This window comes from Hesperophylax consimilis, chromosome 4, assembly GCF_061612785.1.
Source record: "Hesperophylax consimilis isolate HC1 chromosome 4, BYU_Hcon_1.0, whole genome shotgun sequence".
NCBI classification, from domain to species: Eukaryota; Metazoa; Arthropoda; class Insecta; order Trichoptera; family Limnephilidae; genus Hesperophylax; species Hesperophylax consimilis.
This window is the reverse complement of record NC_142839.1, coordinates 31,139,699-31,158,879: the sequence shown is the minus strand read 5'-3', so window position 1 is coordinate 31,158,879 and position 19,181 is coordinate 31,139,699. Positions and strand designations below refer to the sequence as shown.

Below are 19,181 nucleotides of genomic sequence, written 5' to 3'. Positions count from 1 at the left end.
CAACTTTCAGTGACTTCGACATAAATTTATTCGACGCTTCAGCATCACACGGTCAAGCGTCTGCAAGCACTTCTTTCGAGCCTCCTTTGAAACGATGCCGTGTTAGTACTGGAGACAGAGTGAATGATCCCGCTGAACCACCTTATCGCATTCCAAAACGTATGCCTGGTCCGAAAACTATGTTTCAATGGAAGTCTAACGATGTGATGCCAATTGTTTCTAGCATATTTCCCGAAGGAAATTATACCGACGTAGCTGCTTTATCACCGGTGGAATTATTTGAACTAAATTTTGACAACGAAATGTACGAATTCATCGTTACAGAATCCAACAAATATCAGACCAAGCAAGACCCTGAAAATAGTCATAAAGTATCACCTTTAACTGTCGGGGATATCAAAGCGTACATGGGTATACTTATAACATCGGGATTATTCCCGATTCCATCAACTCGATTGTACTGGAGCAGCTCTCGCCCTTTCTACAATAAGCAGATTGCGTCCACCATGTCTCGTGATAGATTTGAACAGATACACAAAATGATACACTTTGCTTCACCAAATCAGTTCAATAGTGCAGACCGGATGTGGAAGTTACGTCCATTTACAGATAGGCTTATTGAACGGTTTATGCGAAACTTCCACCCAGAAGAAAATTTAAGTTATGATGAATCGATGATTCCATACTATGGCCGCCATGGATGTAAGCAATACATAAAAGGCAAACCCATTCGATTCGGATATAAAGTGTGGAGCCTAAATACACCCTCCGGTTACTTGATCAATTTTGAGATCTACCAAGGCAGCAATCCCCGGATTCCAAAGGAGTATGGTGTTGTAAGCTTGAATGCTTCACCACTACTTATGTTGGTCGATCAATTGCCAGTGGAAAAGCGCGAATTGCCATATCACTTCTACTTTGATAATCTTTTTACGGGTATGCCATTGCTGTACTATTTGCATTTTTATGGATACAATGGCACAGGTACAATTCGAGACAATCGGATTCCCAGTTCATCTCCTATCCCCAAGAAGAAGGCAACAATGTCAAAATACAACAAAGGTGTGCTTTCTCGAGGACATACTGAAAGTGCGCAGACATCATTTGGCAAGACCCCCATCTACGTTACTCAATGGGTTGATAACGCTGTTTGTTCTATAGCTTCAACAAAATACGGAAAGAATCCATTGGATCTAGCAAGCCGTTACTCACGGAAGGAGCAAAAAAAGATCAGTATACAGAGGCCATATGCAATTCATCAATATAACACGAATATGGGCAGAACTGACAGAATGGACCAAAACGTTGCATGTTATCGCATTACTGTTCGCCAACAGAAATGGTGGTGGTCCATTTTTACCTGGGCCATTGATGTAATCATTCAGAATTGCTGGCTTCTGAAGCGCAAAGCCACGGGTAATTTTAAATTGGGGCAGTTAGAATTCCGTGAAGAAATATCAAAGCATTACTGCGAGAAGTATTCTATCAAGAAATACTTCAAGGCACCCGACAAACTCACCAAAATAGGTCAAACGGCGATGCAGTATGATACCTCCGTCCCCAATTATCCTGGGCCAATACCGATAACTGAGACTAATAAGGGAGGAAAACTGTCTTGTGCATCTTGTAAAAGCTAGCAGCGCATCCGTTGCATCACATGTAAGGTCGGACTATGCGTGAAATGCTTCGAGGGCTATCACACTAAATAATGTTGTTGAAAATTACACTTTTTGAACAATAAAGATGAAAAAATGAAATTTCTGACTAGTTATTTGCCGAAAGATCCATATGGACCTCATCCTTCTCGAGGCTCCTGGGGGATGAGGAGACGATTTTTTCAAATTCCGAAAAAAACGTTCTTATTCTACTTTCAAAACCAACCACTCTGTGAATTTTCTGCGCGAAATTCGAAAAAAAAATAGTTCGTCATGAATGGGTTAACCTGTTAACCAGGCGGGACGTATAAATACGTCAAACGTAAACAGTATCGGGTACGGGTAGGACTTATGAATACGTCCTTGAAATATATCGTCGCTGTGAAATCAAACCGGCATATATGCAAAAATGGAGATTTTGAGTTATTGGTGTCAAAAAATTTCTTTTTTTCCCTTCTATTTTTATGTCGAACCGGCATGTCGTATAGTTGAATAAAAATCTGTCAGATGGCGTTGGGCCGGTATGCATTTACGCGTGAATCGCGTTTTTTTTTAGCAGAAGACAGACCTATTCCGCAATACGCCAGTTACTTCAAAACTTTCAAGGGGGAAATGCGTCCATCATGTAAGTAAAACTGGATTATCTCACAATAGTACATTTTTATTACTACCCAGATATGACTTATTGTATGACTTATTGGCAGATAATCCGGTTTGCACTTAACAAAAGCGTTTATAGCAGCCTCAACTAAAACAAACCGGCATATATGCCAAAATGTCTGACCCGGGTAAAATTTCTCCCGGTTAAAAAAATAAATTAAAATACGCAAATTTAAAAAAACTTTAGCAAACTGAAAGATGCGAAACTGCGGTGAGGAATACGAGTCTAAAACCCGTGGAAGAGTGAACCAACGAAGCATGAAGCCTCCTTGCCACAACTGTAAACTCAAGTGTTCCTAGTCATTACTACAGATCTCAAAGTTCTCGGGAGTATATCGATGGTGGAAAATCTATCGCCGATCACAGAGATTATCTAAAAGAAAGAAAGGAATCAAACCTTGCAGGAATCAGCTACTACCAGTACAGAGGTTTTTTCAAGTCATACAAACTTTCACACCGAAGAAAGATCAGTGTGATGTTTGTCTCATTTACGACGGCAACTTTTACTTCAAAACCTCCTACGGATCACATGCCTGGGAGGAGGCAAAGAAAAGGAATAAACGGGGCAATGGGAGCGTGAATCCTGTTCTGATGCAAGCATTCCAAGAGACCATTGATGAGAAGAAGAAAAATGGTATCCTAAAGTTAGTTACCGCCGGGATAATACCGTCAATTTATTCAGATTTCCATAAACGATTGGGAAACTTTGAAGTTACCAGCAAAGGAAAAAGCAGTATTATGTTAATTGTTTATAAAAAAAAATTGTGAAGCAATAAATTATTTTTTCATTGAAAACATTGTCTTTTTTTATACCTTAAACAGGTTCCAAAAGAAGAAGCCACTGTGACACAAATGCAAATATTACACTGATTTTAAAGCCATACTGGCATATCTGCATTTTACTTTTAATTTAAGCAATTTTCGATTTATTTGGAACTACCACTTCAATAAGCAGTATTCATCTAAATTTTATTCATTCATAAGGTGGCATTGAGGTGAACCAAACGGACGTTAAAAGGAAAATATCATATGCGAAATCTTTAAAGCGCTCTAGTGAAAAACAAGCATTTTGCAGATATGCCGGTTTGATTTCACAGCGACGATATGTTGCGCCCTGGAACTAGCGGGACTTATATTTCCGAGCAAATCACATGGAAATTGAGTTTTGAATTTTTGCATATTTTATTTTTTTAGCTCAATGTTTCTATTTTATTTTTGTGCTTTTGTTTATTGTTCTGTAATTTTTACGTTTTTTATATTTTTTGGAATTTTTATAATTTTTTTTTAAATTTCTAATTTTTTAATTCGATGTTTCCATTTTTGTAATGCTTAAAAAAACAAATAAGAATATGGAATTACGTCCTCCGGGCGTGACGTACTGACACGTCCTAGTGAAAGAGTTCACGCCCATTATATGCTGCGTAATTCAAAACGGAATTCCCCGGTTAACATGTTAACATATAATCTGTATAGGCAACGCCCAAATAAACGTTGATGCATATAGTGTAATGTGTCTTAGGCTTTATGGAAAATATAATAAAACTTCAAAAATATTTTTGTATTTCTTTAAAATATGTTTTTATGACATGAGCGAGAAAAAAAACATTTATCTGAATATAATCAGTTATTCTGGGGAAACGATTTACAGTAGATTATGTATTATTTTTACAATATTTATATGTATTTGGGGGGTGGAGGTTTGTGATAATTGATAATCTACGAAAAATACCCTTATAAAGTTAAAAAAAAAAAAAATTCTAATTAAATAAAAAGATTGTTCTAAAAAATTGTAGCTTTGCTTTTGTACATGCTCGGAAAACAAAATAGCCTGCCTCAAATTTCAAATAATGGAACAGCTAATTGAGTGGGAAGTAAAAATAAATATAATGGTGTACTTATTGGAACGTTTTGTAAAACACACAAAATTTATCATAACTTTTTTATTTGGGCACTAATGAAATTTTTTCTTTTCTCTATTTTGCACATAGTTGAAGTAAAAATAAATATAATGGTGTACTTATTGGAACGTTTTGTAAAACACACAAAATTTATCATAACTTTTTTATTTGGGCACTAATGAAATTTTTTCTTTTCTCTATTTTGCACATAGTTTTTCCTAAAGGTTCGCAGTTTAAGTGTGGAACACTATGCATAAACACATCGATAAGATGGTACAATTTACAAAAAACATCATTTTGCAACTAACAGGTACTTTACGAAACAGATGGACATTACAAAAATAGAATCCTCAGCACACGATGGAGGTATTAGGTCGCGGGAGTTTGGCGTTCCAAGGGAATATTGTTATTTCAAATTCTCAGCGCCCTTGAGGTGATTTTTCACAAAAACGGCGCTCTACAAATTATCCAATTATTATTATTATTATTATTTCTCAATTGGAAAGGGCATCTGTTAGCAACATTACCAACTAACCCCTAAAAAAGCTAAAGTTATCGATTGCGCATCCCTATGATGCTATTAGTATTAGCAGCCCCAACTCTGTTAGTCGGTGCTGCCAAATCAGCTCTAGTTTAGCCTCTTAGCTCTTTTTTCCCGATATTTTAGTTTTTTTTATTTTTTTTTATACGGAAGTGCTTAGCGTAAAATAATAGTAACCGGTGATTTTTGTCTTGAAATCTTTGTTTTTTTCAGAACTTCTCTAGCATTTCAGCTTTCGATTTCTAAATTGTTTCATTTTCATTCGAATATTTCGGTTATAATTCATTCGGAACTTGTTTAAAAAATTTGATAAATCATATATTTCTTCCAAACATAAAATTATTTCACAGTTTCGACTGCACACATCACTATTCTCGGCCTCCATTTTGTGAGCGACGCTCTTTGGCAAAATAGACAAAAGAACGACAGTCGCATGGAAGTCTGGCATAATAAATTTAACCACGCGAATAAAGAACTTCAGTACCCGTTCGTAGAGGCTAAAATAGCTTTCATAATATTTATTTATCTGTGGTGTGCAACCAATCTAAAATCTACACCATAGAAATTGAAAATTCGATACCTAAAATATCGGTTTTTATGTCGGTGTCATAATTTCGTTGTTGAAGTTGTAAATTATACGTTTACTGCAATGGAAAATGTGAAGTTTGTTTCTACAAATCGAACAGGCATACGCAACCAAAGTGACCTAAGTCAGGAGGCAAAACGAATAAGAATAATCAAGAAAAAGAAACGCGCTGTAGTGATCAAGGTTTGTTAGATTTATCGATCGAAATTTATTTCAATCTTCGTAGTGTCTGGGATCCTTTTGTTTCAAGCAAACCATAAAATACAACATCATTATGAATGCAGTACGATAACATTGATTAATCTCATTTCTGTGTCAGAATTCAATGACATTTTGACATGTAGTCTTGATGTATAAAGGCAAGAAAAACGGCGATCATTATAATCTATACAAACTTGTAGATATCGCATAGTATTTTGACACCACGAATAAAACTACCGGTACTGTAATTATTATCTAATTAAAACAAATCGATTGTGAAACCATTTCTATGTTACTCTTTTATGAAAAATCAACTGGCATAAGATGTACATTAGGTATTTTAGGCGGCTCCCTTACTGGCCAGTAAGTAATCAACGATGAAGTGTGTGCTCTATAAGGATGTGTGATACCGAGAGTGCTCAGTTCCATATATTTCTATTGGCTGGTACATGCCGCTGGAGCGGTGTTGCATACTTCTAGTATACAGGCAAGCTGTTTACGTGGTTTTAGTAGCTTCTCAATATTATTGCGTCTCCGCCGAGATCACTTTTGATTATATTTTTTATTAATAGCATTTCTTTTCGTTAAAAAAAGCCTTTTAAGTATTCTTATGGATTTTTTTTTTAATGTGAAACTGCACAGAAGTCCCAACTGCTCCCAAGCGTCTGGAGCCAGTGAGATTATGGCATCCCCAATTATAGTATGTTGTGAGGCTGAAGGTGGCGGGGAGGGGAAAGAGATTGGAAGAGGAAGGTGGGGGAGTACCTGGTTATTCAGATCTGGTTACCAAACACGGCCAAAGCCATTTCAAGCAATGTTTCAATTCTGAATGGTGGTCTTACACCAGGGCGATACTGAGAGTTTCTTCTACTCTAAAAACGGGTCGCAAATATACTATATATTATTTTACATGAATCGTTTGTGAAATAACGCAAATTAATCAAATAAAATTTACTTGCACATGCTGGGATTTGAACCCGCAACCTCCATCTTGCTAGTCGAGAGCCTTACTCCTCGACCATGGACACCGTCAAATTTATAATGTATACCATTTCTTTTAGTTGAAAAAACACTGATGAATATTCTTACAGATTTATATTAGGCACATTGGTAAACTTCCGGGATTGCTGGCCATGCTTAGTACAAATATTTTTCAGATAAAACCTTTGATTCGCATTAATTACTATAAAAGGCAACTACTTGCATTCGGGGTGGTTATTTTATTACAATTTGATCAATGCGTATTAGGTGGGCCCTAGTTTGGCGGAACTTCTGGAAATGAAATAAAATTAAAATAGGGATTTAGGCATGTTTCTCTACATTGAAAAGTTAATTTTTTCCATTCTGAGTTCCGCAAAGTACTGCCTACGTAATACGCATAGATTAAATAATAATTACATCTCTTCTAGCCACCCCATAGTATCAGAAATACCAACGTAACAAAATGTCATGGTACAGAAATTATTGTGAATGGCTGTCATCCTATACAACGACAACAAATTTTCGTTTTACGTAATTGTAATTTTAATTACAGTATTTTCCATCACCCCGAAAGCAAATACATTGTCCTCTATAATAATTGAGGTGAAGCAAAAGATTTTATTTAAAAAAAATATTCGTATTACGCATGGCCAGCGATCCCGAAAGTTTACCAGCACATTAATAATATAGCGAAAAAATGACTTAAGTTTTATGCGCGTATCATATGCAGCGCTCTAAAGTATCCGCCGTACTATTTTGCTAGTTTCTGTATACGACGCGACGTGTCGACGCGTACTGGTTTAACGTCAGTTGCATGCTACTGACAGTGCTGATTGCAAGCTTTGCGAGTTGCATTCTACTACTCGTTTGACAGAAATGACATCCGAACATGATTCCATGTAAAAAAAATTCTGGAGATGGAAAATTATCCAAGTTTATATAACTATAATTTACCAGAGTAAGTTAGAAAGGATATAGCTGAGAAGGTGTGGATTGAGGTTGGAAAGAAAAGTATATTTAATATTATTCAAATGCCCTACATTTTACATTTATTTCGTTGTATGGGTAAACCCAAAAACTTGTTTTGGTTATTTTTTATGTTTGTAAATATAAAGAAGAACAATATTATTGTCTTAGTCGCTAGGGTTACTTGACGTCGTATTAATTCCACAGCTGCACCTGAAAAAGTGATCAAGTCCAGTATAATTCCAGTAATTAAAGAGTAGCATATCCGTAGGCTAGTGGTTGCGTCAAAGTCACATAGCTTGTAAGTATCTCTAGGTACGAAGGGCCTTACTTGACTAATTCAATGTCTACAAATATACTGACATCTGCAGACCAGTGTGTGCGTCCACGCAGCGAGACATCGCGCAACATTACGCACTTTTTTGTTGCACCCGTCTTATGTTGTTTCCTTTCCGGGCCCATAAGGGAGTCACCTTTGTATGAAATTATTTTGGAATTTTATTTATTTGTTATTTGATTTGGTTGAATTTGAATTTTTTTACAGCTATCTAGGTACAATGTTGAAATAAGAAAGAGTCAGCTTCACCTATGTATTGCATGCACTATCGGTTTGTTTATATAACGTTTTCTTTACCACCATGTATAATAATGTTTGAAACCAAAGCTCCAGTATTTTGCAACACTTTAACAGCGCCCCTGAGGTGTTTTTCCCAACTACGGGGCTACATATACAAATTATTACAAATTACTAATCAAAAAATTAACCTATTAATTTTTAAATTATGCAACATTATGGGGCGCACACATACACTAAATTAGACTAGACACGGCATATTCATTTAAAAATAACCCCAACACAATTTTGGTTTGGTTCACGTTCACATTTATGAAAAGGCCCACGCATTGTGTCGCAATGCGAAATGGGCACTGTGCATTGCGTTTTACCTTTTGTTGGTCAAGAGTAAACTATTTTACTTCTCAGCTATGCTGGGCAAGTTCATTTTTTCAATCACAAAAATAACCCAGTTCCAAATATTTAAATTTGAATTATGTCCATATTACAACACCTCTGACAACAAATTCTCCGTGGTTTCGCTTACGAGTTTAAACGCTTGTACACGGAGTTTAAACAGAGTTAGGTTGTTAAGTTCATCTCCATATTTGTGACGTACGCTACGTGGCGTTATTTTTAAAATGAATTTAACTAGACAGGGCTAATCTAGTATAATACATCAATGGGCGCACATGCAGAATAATTTTGAAAATAATTATTGTTTTTAGCATTAACTTTGGATTCTAATGCTGCACACATGAAAAATTGTGCGAAACGAGCCACGAATTACGGGAAAGGAACGAAGCAACCGCAAGAGTTGTTTAAGTAATAAGTTGTGGTTCAGCTCGGCAGTTCGGCTCGCTTGTTTATATGCACCCTAACACATTGTTTCTTGCTTGGTAGATGTAAAACTTAGAAGTAATGGTTGGGGTGCGCTGTGAAATCAGAAAATACACTTCAATTGCAATAAAGCTTATATCGGTTTTAAGTTATAAGCATTGAAACCAACAATTAGAAATAATTTCTGGTTTATCTGACTTTTCTTTCCTCCCACCCATAGATTATCTGTAAATATTTTTTACTTGCCACACCTTCAATGTTGGCAAAAAAATTGATCTCGGTTGTAATGTACAAGGCACACACTTGATAATATTATCTATTCATTAGATACCGTATTATTAATGGGTTTCAAATATCCAGAATTTTCCAATACTTTTGCAATTCTATAGCGCATTCTCGATCTGTCTGTCTAATAACAGTATTGATAATATTAGTGATGGAGCAATCCGTCAATATTAGAGTTGTTATCATCAATATTTGCCCATTTCAATATCATTATCGATACTAAAAATTATTGATCATGTGCAGTAATTAATAATTTTCTGTTGAACAAAATGTATTTGTATGCAATTAAAGAAGAAAATGCTTTACTTACTCGTGTTTCCAGATGCCCACGCTGCAGTCCTACTCAGTCCACAACATCCCCGGCATCGGCAACGTGCAGGTCATCCCCGCCAGTGCCCTCGGAGTAGGACAGCTGCAGCAGGTCACGCAGGTCAACCCGTCCCAGCACCAGATTATCGGTTAGCTTATTATTCTTCTTGTTAACTGACCATAGCAAAGTGCTGGTTAAATTCAACCGTTTGGCATTTCATCTGTCTGTTTCATTTCTTTATTATTCAAGCAAGCCTTACTTTGACTCGATGGCTATTTTTCACTAGTTGGCTAACTTTTACTATGGTTTAGTAAAGTTTCTTTTTTCAAACGTGACATCGTCGGGTTTATTTGGACTTTTGCATTTTTTCAATATTATGGTACCTACCTACACAGAAAGAAAGTTTGAAAAAAACAGTTGTCAGTTTTTTATTCCTTATTTGAAATAAAATTAAACCCATAAAATATATATAGTTTTCGATTAAGTAGAAATGTATTTAAGTACCTTCTTACGAATCTTATGATTTAAGAGAAAATTCACAGAAATACTAGTTATTCTCATTATGCACGGAATTTGAATGAATATTTACAGAACCCTTGAGTTGATTTTTGCAATAACATATTATTATTATTATTGAATGTTGTTATAATGTGGTTCTCAAATCATTCCAGTCAAGCACCATTCCTCAATCTATAGATTATTCTTCTTGACTCTCACTTTTTTGAAGTAGCATTAAAGTTTGTTTTATGGTGTAATAGGGTTTCTCAAGTCATTCTGGCCACTCTGCCCCAGCACCAGATATCGGTTACACAATTATGGTACCTATTTGAATTCTCAAATAGGAACTTGAAACCTCTGTTATTGTGCTGCAAAGCATTGGCCTACTGTTGATTGATCCGTTGTAACTTTTCTCTCATAAATGACACAGGTAACTGGAAGAGGTGTTATAAGATAATAAATATTTCTTTTAATAAATTTGAAATAAGTTAAATTAACCACTGGCCACACTGTTAATGTTTGCATGTTCACATTTTTTGGGCTTTTTCCATCCACCGATTGTTTAAACCAGAGTTTCCCAAACTTTTTTGCCCCGTAGACCACTTGCCAAATATTTTTTTTTCTGTAGACCCCCTGCCTGCCGAATATTGAATTTTCCTAAAACTATTAACGTCCCATGTGATAATCATTTACTTTTTAGTAAAAATATTCCCTTCCCTTGCTTGCCCTACAACCGGGTGGCGGTATAGTTGCTCTGTCTTTACACTGTGCAGACAGAGGCACCTTTGTGAGGTATTATACCAAATAAAAATCAAGAAGGATAAGCAACGGGAATTTCTTTCTGTAGCTAGCCCTACATAACTGCCCCTTAAGTTCTTTGTCAGTGCTTATTCCGGTCAGTTCTTCTTGTCACATGATATCCGATTCTTCAACGTTGCATTTCCATAGTCAAAATGTCCTCAAACCTAGGACCAGTTGTTTCGGAGAATTTGAACAATTCATCAAATTTCAACGTTAATTTGCGAGTTCTGTGAAAGTCCTATTCAAGTTCTGATATTATATCATTATAGGCTAGTTGCTTGACAGAACTGAAATAATAACAGAACTAGAAAATATCTTTCACAGAACTCGCAAATTAACGTTGAAATTTGATGAACTGTTCAAATTTTCCGAAACAACCCGTCCTTAGTTTTAAAGATTGTGTGAAGTGCATTTAAATGTTGAACGTCATTATTACCTTGGACGTTTTTTAAAAACAAGTTGGGGAACTAGAAAAATTTGCGGCTTCCAATGTGCAATGTTTTGCTTGAATATATTAATTCTGACGAGAAAAGGAACGTAGACTCTTTATATACCTCAATTAACAACTTTATGAAATATAAAAATATTATTATGAAATAAGTAATTTCTCAGTCTATTATATTTGTGTTAGGCCTATTGTGTCATTTACGGAACTCCTAAATGTTGACTTGAGGTAAATGGGGGTCCGCTCGTATGTACCCCCATTTGAATCTCGTGGACCCTGAAATTTTTTTCTCGCTGACATAGACCCCCAGCATGCCGATATCGACCCCTGGGGGTCCATATAGACCACTTTGGGAACCTCTGGTTTAAACCATGGTTAATTTTGTATTAAAAAAATTAAAAAGAAATTTTGTGCAAAAAATGAAATGTGGCATCTGAACTTATTTTATGACATTGTTTCAAAATTTACAAAAATAATTTTTTTAAATTTTCAAGTTCAAAACTCATGATGAGAGTGTCCTAGCAGTTTTAAAGTTGTACTGAGTTGCGTTGACCTAAATATTAAATACCATCATTAAGAATCGAAATGGTTTTAGCCGTCTCTGTTGACCAGACCTGATTAGCCAGGTACCTCCCAACCTTACTCTTGTTCATCTCCTCCCCTTTTCCTTACAACATACCCCATTAGGGGTGCCATAGTCTCAGATGCCATGGATCGGGACAGTGGGGAGCAGTTATATGATATTCACAATAAAAATAAACAAAAGGTATGTATGAATGATGGTAGACAATAGCAGATAACATCTCAGGGTTGCTTTCTTCCAGGGCAGCAGATACAACAGCAGCAGCAGCAGCACCAGCAGCAGCAGGTTGGGGAAGCGGGGGCGGGGGGCGTCAAGTGGGAGGCGGGGGGGTGCAGCCCCGAGCAGCCTCCGCCACTGCGGCCCAGCTCCGGCCCGCCAGCGCAGCCGCCGCCCGCCGCCGCCCCCCCCACCAGCGCTAGCCACCACCACCGCCAGGGGGACGCGAGCGCCAAGAAGCGAGTTGTGCGCGTCGCCTGCTCCTGCCCCAACTGCATGCAGGGAGATAGGTAACATACAAACACTACAGCCTACATTGTTACTTAACTGTCTCCAACCTCACTAGTCAGGATTCCATACAATACAGTAGACTCAATTCTCTCTCTTACACTGTTCTCACTGCTCTACTTCCACAGGAATACACAAGTATCCGATACTGATGTTGTGTATTCACATCGCAAACAACTTGTAATGCACAGTCTGTACAAGTCACTACTGATATCTTGAAATGTCAAACTAGCTTTCATAACCTCACTCACAACTGCCATGGCGGTCATTTTTTGTTTTGTTCCTACCATTGATCTTAAAGCACAGGCATTGTTACAAAGTGTCAGACACGAGTGACAATGTGACATTTTTGCTAGACTATCGTATTTATTAATTGCTCCGCCACATCTTAAGTCTCGAAGACTCGAGTAGTGACTACTTCAACCGATTGGTCGCGAGAGACTGGCATCACTAACGGGTTTCCAATATGTCGAAAATATGTTCTGTGTATGATCCTCGACGCTTATCTATGGCGGTATTCACCAAGATATTTGAATGGTCGAGTATCAGATACTTTCGTATCCCTGTGGAAGAATGCCTTACTTTACCCCCTCATACAGGTCCATCACAATGCATGGCGGTGTTAAGATTTGCCCTTGCCAGTCAGATTTCGGAAGTTAATAATACCGATTTGAAGTTCATAAAATACATTACACTCTCTTATCATGATAGATAGATACTATTGATACATGATAGATAGATAATATCCCTTATTTTACTCCCAGGAGTACCATGACAAAAACTTTTAAAAATACTTTCTTCATATCATTTACAAGGTTGTAACATCTTAGCAGCGACGGCAAAATTATTTTCATATTTGAAAATAATTTTGCTTCTGTGCTTTGATTTGATTCTGTGCTTTTGGTGTTTTTTATATTTAAAAAAATGTTAATGTTTTTATTTACATATTGTCACAGGAAAGTAATATTGCTATAATAAAAAATATGTATTGTGTAATTAAATCTGTGGTAATATAATCTCATTAATACCACAGAACCCCTATTAAGGAAGACAGTTGCAATAAAAAATTCTATCTTCATAAGTGTGAACAGCAGTATTATTTTTCTATGATTATATTTTATTTGGTTGTGATAGTTTTAAATTCTTGGAAAATGGAATTTTCAAGAATTTGTATGAACCACAAATTCCAAATCACAATTTCTTTACTCTGGTCAACAAGATGAATAAATTAGAAACAATGTGCTTTTTAACAGAATATGCCTTACGCATGCATTAATATTAATATTTTATAACACAATTTAATTAATTTGAGTTTGTATTAATTTTTGGTTACTAAAATGCACATAAAAGAAATGTTAAGGTATTGCATACTATTTTTTTATGTACAAATTACAACCGCCACCGAGGAATTGGTGGTAAAGTGAATTTTGCTAAGAACAAAACACAGGACCAGCTTTTTCACAGAACTCAAACAATTTATCAAATTTATTATTAAATTATTATTCAAATACCCACTATGAAACAACGGGCCCATAATGGAATAATTTCAGAACTTGAATATTAACTTTGAAATTTATATACACGGTGTCCGGAAACTCGTAGTACAAGCGGGAAACTGGAGAATCTACACCACATGGGGAACCCAAAAAAACATAAAGTTTTTTGATTTGAGCATTTTCAAAAAAAAAAAAAAAAAACCAAAAAAAAATTTTTTTCGGCTATTTTAGGATTAAAGTTTTTTCTGGTGTTTAGGGTTGAATAACAGATGTTTTAACCCTGCAGAGCAGAAATATTTTATGATTACACCGGGTTAAATGAAGGGTGATTTCAAAATAATGCTTCAAATCCGAGTTTCTTCATTTGTTTTACTTTCAAATAGTTTTAATTAGTTGGGTACTTTGATCTTCAGTAATAATTTATAAGAATTTGATTAAAAAAAAAAAAAAAAATCAACTTCAAACTCGATTTACTCGATAACGAAAGCTCAAATAAAAAAAAAATATACTACAAAATCGACTCCAAATGTGATGTAGATTCACCAGTTTCCCGCTTGTACTACGAGTTTCCGGACACCCTGTATATTGTTTTGTGAATCGGCTGGCCCTTAGAAGCCAAAATCAAAGTTGTATGAACATCAAAATTTGCTGGTTACTTTATTGGAATTTATTTGTTTTTTAACAATTCATTCTCGGTGAACATAGTGTAGTCCTGTCCTTTGAATGTCTTGAGACCATGTTTGTCAGAGGGAGAACAAACTTTGTATTACTCCATGTCCCCGCATGTTGTTACTGCAGCTGAAATACCTCGAACATGACGAGACAAACCAATCAATAATATTTCGGAATTTATATGACACATTAAATTCTTGTATTACAAACTTGCAACATGAAACATTTTCATATTTCATAAACAACAAAATACTTAACATGTTCACACATCGTGGAATTCTCAATAAGAACAATATTTAAAATAACTAAATAATTACCCTACTAATGGTATTGGTTTTTTGTTTGTAAATATAAAATACATGCTCAAGTAAATTGGGTATTGAACCAACTATGAATCTTACCATTTCAATTTTGATTGTTTGACCCTTCCTAAAAATATAATTTGATATATATATATACCTGTATTGTATAAAGGTAATTCACTGATCTCTATGATTCATTTTTAACTCCAAGATTTTCGTAAATATAACATACTTTTCAGACTTCAGTCTAATCATAGTAAACCTTCAGTCCCTCTCAAATAATCCAAAGAGTTGTGTGAACCTAATTGCTTCTTATTTCATTCAACAATCCCAAAGTCCTAGACTCCTTGGTGCATGTGTACATGGGTCCCTTTTTTTAGAAAGGTAAATGCAGTCCCTTTCAGAGATCAGTGAGATGCGACCATTTGTGTTGGTGTTTTGGAACCCCTGTGTATATAATATTATGATATAACACATTGTGGACCTGCTTCAACTGCTTTATTTTTTGCATTTTTAGAGATGTAAGCAATCGGAAAAAACAGCACATATGTCATGTGCCGGGGTGTAACAAGGTCTATGGTAAAACATCGCACCTGCGCGCCCACCTCAGGTGGCACACGGGGGAACGTCCTTTCATTTGCAATTGGCTCTTCTGCGGAAAAAGGTGCGTTGGCTTCCTTCTCAAAATTATTCTATCCTGTATCACTATATAATATATATTTTCATTGAGGCGATAAACCTAAGACTGGTCCTTCACTAAGCTTTACTTGTGTTGTAATGTCTCTTTGTGGGGTTGAGACAGTCTGCCTCATCACAATCATAGTTGAGGATCTAATCACCGGGTTATTGAAACACACCTCAACGAAACAATAGTTGTGTAGGAATCTTGGGATCCAAGCGAACTATGCATGCTTAGCATTTCAGTGGTGCTTTCTTTGTGCATTATCAATTTCATTCACCTCTATGTTTTCTATGATAATTTGTCATGATTCTAAATTATTTTTCAATACACACTGATGTTTCGTTTATCAGTTACGATAGTGCTTAAATTTGCTTTTGCTTGCTAATAATATTGTTGTACATTGTAACAAATTTGTGAAGTCTTAATTATTAAAATACATAACCATTTCAATTTGGAGAGTGGATTAAAATAACCCTGTTCGAAGGAGTGATACTCATATATTATTTGATGAATATTATTATTTTTAATCCGGAGATGTTTTATAGATAGTTGTAATGTGTTTAGGTTCACACGCTCTGATGAATTACAAAGACACAGAAGGACCCATACCGGAGAAAAGAGGTTTGAGTGTCCCGAGTGTTTGAAGAAATTCATGCGGAGTGATCACCTTTCCAAGCACATCAGAACCCACCAAAAGAACAGAATCCTCGTAAGTTAACAAGCCATCCTATCTCTTTCTTTTACTTCTTTTAGTCTCTTTTGCGACAAGTTCACAAAAGCAGTTTTATTTGAATGCATCACATTAACCAACAACATACATCAAGACCCCCACGCCACCGTCACTTAATTTCAGTAAAGTCGTCAATATTAGTCGGACCTTATCTTCTTAATTATTTTACCCTATTGACCTCTTTAAGATTGAACACCTTTTGTTTATTTACTAAAATCGTAAGTTCTCCAGCCTCACTGGTGATTGGGGCATAATGCCCACATATTTATATTATTAGAATATTGTTGGCTGTGTTGAGAATTAGATTAATAATTGTTTTTAATTTCTCTTGATGGACAGAAATAATCTTTGTCGACCCTCATCATGTTCAATTGTAGTGGAAATGCGAGGAATCTTTTGTTAAATGAAGAAACTATTAAGTTAGCCTTGTGATTATCGAAGATCTCCCGCGGGAACTTAAAAAATATCCGAAAGATGTTTTAAAATATCTCTTCAATTTTGTCACATTTTGTTTGGCCAACGGGCGCTCGCAGGTATTTGCAATAATACTCCGTTGGATAACAGTTTATTTTTAACGCTTATCATTAAAAAAGAGCCGCGCACATGGATATATTTCGGATATATTTCGCACATGGATATATGGATTTAAACTCATGTTTCTTTGAAACATGAGTTTAAAAGGTATCATTGATTATTACACCTCGTCTGGTAATCCAAATTGATCCTTTAATTAGAATTATTTACAATTCATAAGATTCACATGTTCATTGAAAACACGTCATGATTGTGATGTTTTGATGTAAACTTAATGTGTTATTAAAAATGTTCACTCTGTGCGTCATATCTGAGTAAATATAAATTGTTTTCAGGAAATCTCCACTACTCAATCAGTGGGCGAAGTGTCATCAGACAGTAACGACAGTTGCGAAGAGAAGATGAAACTCACCATCACCACAGATCTAGACTGTGAAACAATCATCTCCTGAATACCAAAATCCCCTCCCTGTGCTGTTTTCTCCTAATTATAAAACTAAACAATGTGTCGTATTGACACCAAACTATAGTGAAGTGCCTTTATTTATATTCATTTATAGAATATTTTATCATGATGGGGTAGCATTATATTATTCATATTTTGTGTTAAATTTAATAATGTGACATAATGATGACTTCTAACTAATTGATTACAATGCCAGCTCAATTTTGTATAAATTTCTTTCATGGATTGTGAAATCAATATAAAAAATATTATATGTTTACATAGTAAATAGGCTTTTGAAGGAATTTTAAATTTTGTTTTGAGAATGCTGATATTAACTTTAGAATTTTTAGGTTTGATTGTCAGGGAATGTTTTCAATATTTAATGAAATCTTTTTTACTAACAAGTTTTTGTAAAGAATCAAAGTAATCATATTATAAGTTATTTTGTTCCTCCTATTGACCCGAGAAAGTAAGACTTTCTCTTGTGTCAAAGTGTTACGCCAATTATTTATTAAAAAAATTATGGTCATTTAGTTTATTTTTGAACATTGGTTCAAGGAGCGCAACTTAAATGCTTGCATGAAAGAGCTTTCTTGTATCAAGATTGTAAAACTAGAATAATAATATCTCGGAAATGCTGAAAATGTGTATTGGCTGTTGTATTTTTTATTACCATAAATATCCCATTGAATAAATAATACACATTGGAAATGCTTTACATGTAGATTTGAATGAAAACCAATGTCACCACTGACTTGGTACCTTTTGGTTCTAGCCCTTTTCGGCACTTGTTCTGTCTCTCTTACTCTGCCTGACCTCGTATATCCCCATTGATCGGAATGAAAATTTCACAATGATAATGAAATGAATTTCGTCGATCACAAAACACGCCCACATCGCATTTCTTGCACTCTTCGTTATATTCATTATCACAGAAAAAAGTAATTATAATTATGTACAGGGTGTCCAGGGATACAGTGAACAACCTTCTGTAGGTGATTCTACACAATGGTAGAAGTAAAAAAGAAAAATAAATAAATTCCATCATTTTTCCCATACAAAAATATTTTTCCATAGAGGTGTATTATTTTCTCCGTACAAACCCGAAGTTTGTGCACTTTACCCCCTCGGACATAACCTGTATATTGACTACCTAATCAAATTTTTATAATTCTTAATGGCAGTCCTCTTTCAATCTAAAATCGATAAACCATGTTGGTATTTCATTGCATGACTTAAATTAGCTGTGAATTAATATTTTGTACATAGGAAGTCATTAATTTAAAGCAATGTTATCTAATCTTTTTATATTAAAAAGTTATAGCTGATATGTTTTAACTTTAGTTATGCATTATTTTTTTTTAATATGTTTTAAAGTTATTGCTAAATTAAATTAAAATAATGCCATCTAAAAATTAATAATGGTTTAGTTGTCAAATTACTTCTACAACAATAACTTGACGACTGAAGTATGTAGGTACATATTATGTATGTATTATGTTTTATTTTTGGGACCTAAAATATGAAGAGAATGTCATTTTTTAAGCATTGCATAAAAAAATAATGGTTCTTCAACCTAATTAAGTGTTAGAAAATAATAGAGTCTTGTGTTTATTTGCAAAACAGGGAATAAAAATAACTATTTGTAATATGTTAATATTTCTAATGTATATAAATAATATGTATCTACGAATCCTTTTGTACATAGCCTATCTTTATGTTTAAGATTGTAAGTATGTATTGTTGAAAATATATTTATTAGGAAAATGCTGGAAAGAAACAAATATTTTTACACAAATATACTATTTTCATAAAATAAAATATTTGTTGATTTATTTGCGATATGTAGTAGGAACCTATATAGGTATGGAGTATCAGCAAAAACTAGTCTCCATGTAAATTTAAAAAAAATTATTCCTTCGAGGAGATAAGTAAAATTTCAAACCAAAGATGGACTAGGAAAATTAAACAGATATAAAATATGCAGTAAAACTGCATGACATTGGAGGG

General features: G+C 35.0%; 1 protein-coding gene across 6 annotated transcripts in view; it reads left to right on the top strand.

The window, feature by feature from the left end:
• Positions 1-18,946, top strand: part of LOC149424534 (uncharacterized) — a 44,378-nt gene extending 25,432 nt beyond the window's left edge. For 3 of the 6 annotated variants that reach the window (XM_089651670.1, XM_089651669.1, XM_089651671.1), the window contains 5 exons: positions 9,489-9,624; positions 12,045-12,309; positions 15,295-15,441; positions 16,024-16,168; positions 17,059-18,946. In XM_089651670.1, the coding sequence (XP_089507796.1) occupies positions 9,489-9,624; positions 12,045-12,309; positions 15,295-15,441; positions 16,024-16,168; positions 17,059-17,175 (810 nt within the window). In that variant the 3' untranslated portion in view covers positions 17,176-18,946. Of the gene's footprint in view, positions 1-9,488; positions 9,625-12,044; positions 12,310-15,294; positions 15,442-16,023; positions 16,169-17,058 lie in introns of those variants that run through there. The other 3 variants (XM_089651672.1, XR_016305794.1, XR_016305793.1) reach the window with 3 other exon arrangements.
• The last annotated feature ends 235 nt before the right edge of the window (positions 18,947-19,181 follow it).